The sequence below is a fragment of the Limulus polyphemus genome, unplaced genomic scaffold (assembly GCF_000517525.1).
Source record: "Limulus polyphemus unplaced genomic scaffold, Limulus_polyphemus-2.1.2 Scaffold139, whole genome shotgun sequence".
NCBI lineage: Eukaryota > Metazoa > Arthropoda > Merostomata > Xiphosura > Limulidae > Limulus > Limulus polyphemus.
In genome coordinates, this window is record NW_013665749.1 from 586,331 (window position 1) to 597,395 (window position 11,065).

At 30.7% G+C, this 11,065-nt stretch overlaps 1 protein-coding gene across 1 annotated transcript in view; it reads right to left on the bottom strand.

Moving 5' to 3' along the window:
• The window catches only part of LOC106474473 (serine/threonine-protein phosphatase 4 regulatory subunit 1-like), a 207,692-nt gene that overhangs the window by 174,099 nt on the left and 22,528 nt on the right, over window positions 1-11,065 (bottom strand). The window contains exon 3 of the mRNA XM_022379717.1: window positions 1,462-1,630. Coding sequence (XP_022235425.1) covers window positions 1,462-1,630 — 169 coding nt within the window. The remainder of the gene's footprint in view (window positions 1-1,461; window positions 1,631-11,065) is intronic.

The following is an 11,065-nucleotide window of genomic DNA, read 5'->3' on the forward strand; positions in this document are numbered from 1 at the left end:
CCCCCCCCCCCCCCCCCACACACACACACAAACACCTTCAGGGAATTGAGTCCAGGAGAAATTTCCAATTCTTTACTGTGGGTCTGGTAAATAAAGGCGTTTGATATTAAATATTGGTTACTGTTGTTTATTATTAACCAAATCCTTTAATAACTACTTGATATGCTTTCGTATTGCACCTTCGAATTATATTATGAGTGGAAGCAAAGAAGAATATGTTGTAATACTAATAGAACTTGTCGAAATTCGACAAAATACATAGAGTTGTAGTATTGTACTCAATTCCCGTTCGTATCTAACCACATATATTCGAATTTTTAGTCATAAGATATGCCCTCTCTGAAAGTTCTTTGAAAATTAAAAACTATTTCCGACAGTGTTAATACTCCGAGTTTTAATTAGTCACCCATGTTCTCAGAATTCAACAAAACATTGAAGTTGTAACCAAAATTTTAGAAAATTACACAGCAAGCCTCCTCGAAACTCAAAACAAAACATGTTCAAACGTAATTAATGCATTTTTATTAGCATAAACTGACAAACAATACTCTGGAAACTGGCTTCTAAAATTCATTTTGGTGCTACACCATGTTATTATAAACAGTCTTTTATTGATCTTATATATTTTTTTTTAAAGTGTTTTGTTAGGAGACCAATAAACGTGTGTTATTTTCATCTACAAACAATCTCAAAATACAGAAACATGACACCACATTTTCCAAATCCAAGAACATGGCAAGTCTTGAAAATATTGTTACAAATTTACATTATAGCTTGTCTATTTTTTTATTTGGCTACATATATTAGTTGTAAATTCATAATCATTATATTCTTTGTTTCTTATTGTTCCAACAATTTACACCAACGTTTTTCTTTTATTAAAAGTATAGAAGTAATGATTATGAACTTGGTTCAAAATATTTACAAGAAATCTATAAGAATGCAACTTATAAAACAATTCTCTAAAATTAATGACCAAAGTCAGACAAACCATTCATTGTATTAGACAAACGCGTGGCTTTTACCAGCATTTTTAAGCCAAGGATGCAAAGCCTTACTATCTTTTTTTTTTCCTATGAGAGTAATATCCATACATATAAAGAAGACAAAACTTCAAGACTTTAAAAAATATGTTTTAACTCAGAACAGTGAGCAACATATTAAGACACGTATGTACCATTGGTATCTTTTTTACTCTAGTTCTGTTTTAAATGAACGGCTTTCTCAGAAACATCCTGAATGAACTAAATGGAATTTTTAAATTCTAATTAAATCGTTTATTTCTTTTGCGCTATAATTTAGTTTTGATTAATAATTTATTTTTCATTATTTAGGTTCTATCACTGTTGCAATTATCAATATGAATAAATGTTCTTGTTGCTAACAGTTATTATAAAATTCCTTCGTGACGACAACCCCTTAGAGAGTAAAGTTGGATTAAAAAAAAAAAGAAAACCAAACCTGTTGAAAATTATATCGCTGTTGGCATATTTCTCTAGTTTTGCGACAGGGGGCAGTAGCTCGTCAGGGTTGTGGGTATGCTCCTCTGTCCCGTAGTCGTTCTTATCTTCCGTCTCGTCTTCCTGTTTCTCCGTCATGTCGGCGCCGCCCTCGAAGGTCCCATGCCCGCCTGAAAACAACCGCATGATGAACATACAGAAGTGTCACGTGAGTGAAAGGGAAAGAAATATAGCTGACAAACCAAATCAAGTCATTCAATTAAAACTACCGCGCTCAGAGTGACATGAAAAACAATATTTTTACGTTTCCGAAACAGTTGCCAAGAATGCCTTTTAAATGGTTCAAACTAGAATAACCATGCCTCTCACTTCACGGATATAGCCTAGTAATAATATGCAGGCAAAGGACGAATAAAGCAAGACTGGGTCAAGTGTGTTTAATAAAAGTAAGAATACTGGACTACTCAAAATTATGTGTTTGATTATATAATCAATTTTATATAACATGCACAACTCATAAATTGAGTGCTGCACCCACGTGCATTGTTTGTGTAATATGTTAGTTGCACTGAGGTGTCTGACATGTAAGCTTTACGTTTTCGTCGTGTCTTCCCCGAGTCTCCTCAGTATTTTCCTGTTACTCTTGCATTAGACTGATTTTTATTGCCCCCCTCCTAGGACTATCAAAAAACATAGCAGTAACTCTGTGACAACTATAAGGTAATGGTAAAAGTGAGAGAAAATATCCATTACATTAAGTATGGAAAATCTTATTTATTTAAAAATATATAATTTATATAACATAACAGAAAATATGCAATTTTTTTCATAAAATAAATTAAAAATAAAACATAACTGTAAAGTGGAAAGCATCTTGCTACAAATTTCAATGAAAATCCTGAAATAGCAATATTTTCTTTCATCTGTCAAATCCTGGAGTAAACCTTTTCGTTTTTCCTAAATACAGGGTTTTCTTGAACATAACAGAGCAATTAATCAACCATATATATATATATATTAACTTTTTAAACCATAAATTTCTTAATCATACTTTCTAAAGCATTATTTTTTGATAGGACAGAATATGAACTTTTTAAGTGAATATACCTCGATTGAATTCTCCACATTTCTTTCTTTTTTAGAACAACTATAACACAATAATCTTGATTATTAATATCATTCATGGTTGCACGAACATTGAAAGTAACTGGTCAAGCAAATTTTAGGCTTCAATTCCCTTTATAAACTCTTCTGTAAACGGAGACAATCATTAAACTTTGACTGCCGTAAACTGTTACATTATTAATTTTGTGAAGCTAACTCCTTGCAGTTCTTACGATTGCTTTTTGGAAATCATGTTTCAAAATATAGCTACAAAAAAAAAAACCATCAAGAGTGAAACAAGATTAATTTGAACCCGATTACACTATGTACACGTAATGGAAATTCTTTTTTAAAACACTATCATACAAAGACTTGTGCATGCCCAAGTTATTCTATGAACAAACTGTAATAGCAAGTATACGTAAACACAGGTTACCGTAAGGGAAAATCTAAAAGAATTAACCAATTTTAAAATCAAACAGATTGAATGAAAGCTTTGTTCGCTGTTTTGGAAACAGATATTACTTCTAACAAATTTCTCTCGCCTTTATATAATGCTAATATTGTATTAGTTCGATTACAAAATGCTTTTCTCCTTGGTTGCTATACGGGGTATTAATATTTCTTAGAATTCTAAAATTACGCAAACAGATACAGAACTGCAGGATACGAGTTGGAGCTAATGGAAAATCACACCTGCAACGACTAACGTGTGTTGTTTAACACACGAAGACAAAGTTCTCCGAAGATCACCGAGTGTGATTATAACTAGGAAGGATTAACATCGGCTGATTAAGTTTTCCATCCCGTAAAAGAAGATTAAGGTTTGAGTTATTATAATCTAAGCTCTTTCGATTCGAAAAATCACACAGGGAATGTAGTAATAGTATCGTACGGAGTGCTAGTGAAGAAGCAGTAAAATGTGTAGAACAATGTATAATAATGAAATAAAGTATCTGTATTGCACACACAAACAATACAATACAATTTAGTAACAATGCAAGACAGTGAGAAAAATACTATTTACAAAGCTGATAATGTATCATAAAATTAAATAGCCCCAAACCTATTACGTAGTACGTACATAACGTTTGTTTTGTTTCGGATATTAGTACAAAACTACTCAGGAGCTATCTGCGTTAGCAGTCTAATTTTGAATTGATAGACTAAACAGAAGGCAGCTGTTATTCAACAACACTCACCGCCAAATTTTGGACTACTCGAATTGAATAATGGGATTTGCCCGTTACTTTAATAACGCATCACAATCCCACAGTGCGGAGGGCGATCTTTTGAAATAAAAGACTCAGATTCACAGTCGACACGCAAACCGCTAGTCACGCCCGGCCAACATGTTTGTAGCTTAACCAAAACAAGAAACCTATTTCATTTAATTTTCCACATGCTTGGAAACATAATTATTTATATAACAACACGCCCCCTCCTCCGGTGACTCAGCGGTAAGTCTTTATTTATTATAAAATTGGGCTTATAACGCTAAAACCCGGGTTTCCATACCCGTGGTGGGCACAGCACAGACAGCCCAAAGTATAACTTTGTGCAAAACGACAAACCAGCAAACAAAAATGTAACAACACAACGAAAAAAAGCTTATAAGTATAAACATAGTTTACGGGTTACAAATAACCACAAGCGAGCAACAATATATTTATTCTGTTCATGGATATTACACTGCAGAAACAGCTCTGTAAATCAGCTTGTATTGAAATGATGATTTTTTTTTATATAAGCCACATAATTTTGCACCAGCATACATAATATATATATATATATATATATATATATATAAAGTTGTTGTACCACTCGAACACAACAATCGTACGCACACATGTGTAAGTATGTAAGGCCTACAAATGGCGCACTAAACTGCACAACACACGACAACTAAAAGCTCATAGCTAAGTTAGTTACTACCCTCTGGTCGCACTAGAGATGAGGTAAAAATCACTCGCATACAGCTGTTAGAAAGCTTCAGAAAGAGGCTATATTTACTCTCTCCTGATAACACCATTGATTGAAAAAGATCACGTAGTTCCTATACGCAGCACCCACGAGAAGCCTCTAATGTGTTGCGCGCGCAAGTGTATGGGTTGGCAGTGCAGGAACACATTTTGTATGGACTAGCTCCACAAAGAGTAAGCATATTTTGTGTGTGATTTTTCATCTATTTTACAGTGTACAGTATTTTGAGCTACAGCAAAACATGTCCGGAAGACTTATTACTTTAGGCAAAACTGCACTGCTACTGTACCTTAACTATTAATATTAACAACTAAAACAATCTTACATCTATGCATATATTAAAATGACTGAAAACATCATCGCAATCACCTGTACAATGTGGTCCTTCGTGCTTATAGGCATAAAATAATGTTTTGTCTCTAAACAAAAGGTAATATTTCCTTACTAAACTTAGAATTATATAGTTTGCTTTCATTTCAACATTATAATCAAATGCAAGCATCATGACTGATCTTTATGTGCATGTGTATTTGAAAACTGCACTTGAAGTAATGAAGCTTTGTTTAAACAACATTGCTGAAGTAAATATTTCTCCATATATTCGAAGCAGTTAGAGATTGGTTTCAATACACTTTAGGGTCAAAATCGAATTTAAACATATTTTACCAATCTCTAGTTACTTTCTTGTGTATACCGAGGTTGAGTACGTCATATTAAAACCACCCTAGAGACTGACCAAGTTAGTACTGTGCATGTCGCCACGTCTGGTCTTGCTCTTTCTGACGACCGTGCATCTTGACAATAAACCTGCAGCGTACCTTCCATTGCACGTTTTAAGGCTATCCACCACCCCTCCCTTTTTCACTTTTCTAGGTGGAGACCCTTCATTATATTGCGTACGGCACACACTGTTGCCTAGGTTACGTGGACGGCTTTTATGTTTGTGGGGTCTCGTCTGTTACTACTAATCACCGCTAAATTACTCTGCTGAATATTATCTTTACAAAACGTGCAAATTTTACTTAAACTTGGAATGGTTATCGAATATTACATAAATATTTACAAAATATTAGAAATTATCTCATAATATTAACTTTAAAAAGTAGACAATACCTAAATTAAGAAATAAAACCCGATGTAGAAAAAAAAAACAGAGACCCAATTGCGCTTTTAAATGACACGTGTTAATTGGGAACGTGTAGTTTTTAAAACGTTTATCGTCGATTTTTCGAGAAGTTAAATATAACTAATAATTATCTTGAAAATGTATCCCAAGTTTGATGTTCCATTTTAAAGATAAAGTACCTAATAAAATTCTCTTTTATGACCTCACTTCAAAAAAAACAACACATAATACAGTAGTTAGACGCCACATCATTTTTTTTATGGCAAAGCTTTAGGCCGTTTGTCGTCGGACATAATTTTGAACTGTTAACCAAATCTTAGTTCACACCATACTGGTCGTTGTCCATTACAACTGATTATATAAATACCGCATAAAAAAGTACGTCTGTCGTATCCCAGCCAGCCTGATGAACCCTGGTCGGCACTGAATATAACTTGTACGATGTGGTTGATATTCTATAATAGTGTAATATGAAAAAAATGGATGTTAGTCTGTCGGGGTTGCACTTAAATCGTTTTTTTTTGTTGTTGTTCTTTTTGTTTTAGAGTTAAAAATTTATGTCCCTGAAGGTGCTAATATTGAAAATGTTGTTTACAAGAAAGTTTTCAGAATGACTTCGATAGTCCTTCCATATAGACCGTGGCTTGAAATACCATAACTCTATATATACTACTGAAATAATAAAAGTTGAGAAAACGAAATACGCAAAAAACAATTATATGTATAGTTGTAAGGCCTACTAAATTTGATCGTTATGGATGTTGTATTAGTTTTATATTTTATTTAGGCATCACTGACAAACCAAACCCATTTCAGATTACAAATTTTAGCTCCAATTACAAACATGGTTGTATTAGTTTTATATTTTATTTAGGCATCACTGACAAACCAAACCCATTTCAGATTACAAATTTTAGCTCCAATTACAAACATGGTTGTATTAGTTTTATATTTTATTTAGGCATCACTGACAAACCAAACCCATTTCAGATTACAAATTTTAGCTCCAATTACAAACATGGTTGTATTAGTTTTATATTTTATTTAGGCATCACTGACAAACCAAACCCATTTCAGATTACAAATTTTAGCTCCAATTACAAACATGGTTCTGATCTGGTGTGGATATGTTAAGATCTATTTCATTGTTGTTTTAAATGAGGATTCTAAAAGTCTTACGGATTATTTGGTTTAACACAGATGCTCTTCTTTTTAAACATTAAAGAAATATATATTATAAAATAGTTTCTATCATTCCATTATTCATTACTATTTGAATACTTATTTACTCTGAAGACTTTTTTTTCTCTGTATATACTTATCTTGTCAATATAAATAAACCAGGTTTTATTTAATCTATACAGTTCATTATATGATAATGGAATGAAGATTTAGGTTTGACTTAAAATGCTTAGATTTTTTTTTTGTGGACCAGTCTATAATCACATATTTAAATTCATAATACTTTGATCATTTTATTCAGGATATGAAGAACCTGCTTATAGACAGCAAATTAAGAATAATTACTACCAAAAGTGTGAGCCACACCCACAAGTTGGGAAAAGGTTATGTTCACATACACTGTGATGAATAGACAAGCCTGAGGGAAATTTTCATTCTCCAATATTCTTATCAGGGTGATATTAATTACAATGCTTTAAAGGAAACCTTTGAATAGCAAAACAGTGATATGTGGAAAAAACACTTTTCATTAATATTTCTGTGTGTAAAAAAAGATGTAAAAAAAAAGAAGTTTGAGAAAAAATACTCAATTAAGTTTAAGAGTGGTAAAAGGAAATTTGTCACACAGAGATTTAAAAAAGTTAAAAGAAAAAAAAATATTTACGTTTACCTAATGACTATAAACAGAAAAGGATGAAAAAGAAGAATTCAAGTGTAAATATAAGTAAAATTTGGGAATAGTTTAAATAGTTTATATTTTAATAGTTTAAAATAGTGTAATAAATGAATATTTTTAACCATTTGTTTTTCAACCTTTATCCAGGGCAAAATGCTTGGTTGCTTCTACAGTAAACATCATAAGTTCTTGAAAACAAAATATTTTCATTGGTAAGCTATGCTAGATTAGAATAATATTTTATTTCTAAATTATATCTTATTATTATGTGTGCCCTATAAATTTCATTCACGCTTAACTTTTTATATTGTAAATAAACTTAACTTTTCAAACTTCATCGCATTTGTGTGTGTTGTAAATACACAAAAAAACTTTAATTCATGTTCTACTAGTATGTATATTATATAAAACAAAATTTATAAGTTTTAAATTACATACTAGTGGAATGTTCATCCCAGAATTATTAAAAGAATATCCAAAATTGGAATTGTGTTTTACAGGTGTATACAGCTAACATAAATATTACATACAAATCAATTAAGTTGAAACGTGTGAATCTTTTCAGTTATTCCATGGATTTTTTTTTTTGTTATTTACTATTTCTTATTAAACAATCTTTTAAAAATTCTTATTTTTGGTTCCTTCTCCATCAAAGGGATTTGATGATTCCTGGATAATAGACAAGAGCACTTCCATAACTGACAGTCAGTGATTAAACATGTGCTACATTATACTTTAAGCTTTAATGATAATAGCAATGTCATATAAGGCTTTTGTACCAGCACAACTTTACTTACCTGCCACAAAATCCAAACATAAATTATCCATAAACTTCTTCAAAATGTAAATAAAAAAGAACAACTTTCAGAAAGTCATCCTCAACTTTTTATAAACTTTGTGCTAATGCAAAGATATTCTCGTTCTTTAAAACTGAAAGAATTATAATCAAAATAACTTTTAACAAAAGATTTCATGTATATGCTCAAAATATTGCAGTTTGAAACATAAGTGACTTTTAGAAATAAATTTCAGCTTTGCAGTACAATACAGAAGGTCATAATTTTGGATAATAATTGATATGCTCCCACTCCTTGTCAGCTGGCTACCAATACTTGTTTTTATATTAAAATATGTTAATTAAATCCACTTTGCATGCAGTAACAAAATCATAATAAGGAAACTAGGGCAAATTTAAATGTAAATGAGTGCTTGCATACTAAAATAACTCAACAGTAGGTTTTGAAAATAAGACATTTAGGAGTTTAACTACACTATCAATAAAGATTCATTGTTACAGCTAAAAATACTGTTGAAGCTAGTGGTTAGATATAATAATAGAAAATAATGTGTTTATAACAAGAACCACATGAAAAAAAAGCAAGAATTGCTCAACATTTTTGTAGTTAACACAAGAATATGCCTTGAAATATTCAGATAAGCATTAAAAAATTTGACTTGTTAAAAATTATACTGTCTACATTTACACAAGAGAACACCTTTGAATGTGTGATAACATCAATATGTTTTTACATTTATAATTAATATTAACTTCTGATCACAGTAAACTACCTATTTAGATCATAACTAAAAAAACAACCCCGTAATGAGTATAACTAATTCAATATATAGTCCTTACATTCTTACTAATAAAGATTAGAATGTATTGTTTCATCAGTAAGGTACCTTTACAGTTAGCTATAATTTCAGCCATAAACCCAATAATATCTCACAAGGTTTAGCCAACATTGCAAAATAGTCTATAAATAAAAATATGATACCAAAAATAGATATATTAAACATAATAACCAATATTATTAATGAAATTGATATAAAAGAATAAAGCATACCTTACTTACGGAACACATGTTGTTTGTAAAAACGTTTTTTTTTTCAGAATTGTGTTTTATCAATAGATAAATTATTACAATACTTGGAAATACAAAGTAAATCTGAAGGTACAAACATTCCAAGTTAAAACACTAAAATCTCACTTGAAACCTTTCACAGAATAAGATGTTGTAACCACAAAGAATTGAATATCGTTTCACTAATGAATTTATTTAAACCGGTTCATAATCATCTAAGGCTACTTCAATTAACCAGGTTTCAAACAGAAATGGTCCACAGCAAATCAATGTATATTTTAGCTTATTGTTATAAGTAAACTTAAAATCCTAAAGAAATATAGCACTTTCAACAATATTCCATCACAGGACCAATATTTAATTCCAATGCTCATTTCACGATGATGGTTATAGAAAATACATACATATGGGTTATACTTAATCTGTCACACTATTAATTATGTACCAGCACACTGTGTCACAACTATACATATCTGTAATTTGTCAGATGTTGCTGTCACTACTATGTATTGAAAAGCATTGCCACATTTATGTTATATATATATATATATAAATAATAGGAGACAAACAGATATTATGCTATTTGTAAGTGTTGTTGAAATATTTTACAAATTAAATCAAGCATGATTAAGTAGAAATTTAAACCGACAAAGAGGTTTCGATGTTTCTACAAATTTAGACTGTCCTACATACAACACACAGTTTGTAGGTCAAAATGTAAAAAAAGCATAATAAAAATAACCCGTTAGCTTCTATTTCTGCAAAACATTCTCTTTTAAATAGGCACCCAACAAAATAAGGGTAATGTTATTATTTTGACATTGACAAATAATGATTCAGAGGACAATTTGTTGGAGAACTGGAAGTCAACACCTCAAAAGAAGAAATAATTTTTAAGTTTTTCTACAGTTCATATTATTTTTTAAATCCACTCCTCTTCCTCTAAATATCAAGTAATACCTTAGTAAATGGTTACTGCTGAAGATTTCAACCTCTAATCCCAAAACTTATTTGGAAAAAAACAATACTATTACTGTAAATGTTTAAGAATTGTAATTTCCTGCTTTAATTTTTTTCCATGACTGTTTTTATCTAGTACATCAAAATTTTGAATATAGTACTCAAAAAAAAAAAAGTGCAATATTAATATTGAACTACACAAGACAGAATATTTATATTAAATATTACAGTCAGAGCTAATTTTAAAGCTTTATTACAACAGTAATATTACACTTTGTTAACTGCATGTATAATAAAGCTATAATATATACACACACACACACTTGTAAATGTATAGAAACCTGTTAACCTATTACTGTAGATAAAATATTCAATTCTTGGGTGAATCCACACGGATCAGAATCAGAGCTAATTTTAAAGCTTTATTACAACAGTAATATTACACTTTGTTAACTGCATGTATAATAAAGCTATAATATATACACACACACACACTTGTAAATGTATAGAAACCTGTTAACCTATTACTGTAGATAAAATATTCAATTCTTGGGTGAATCCACACGGATCAGAATCGGAGCTAATTTTAAAGCTTTATTACAACAGTAATATTACACTTTGTTAACTGCATGTATAATAAAGCTATAATATATACACACACACACACACACACTTGTAAATGTATAGAAACCTGTTAATCTATTACTGT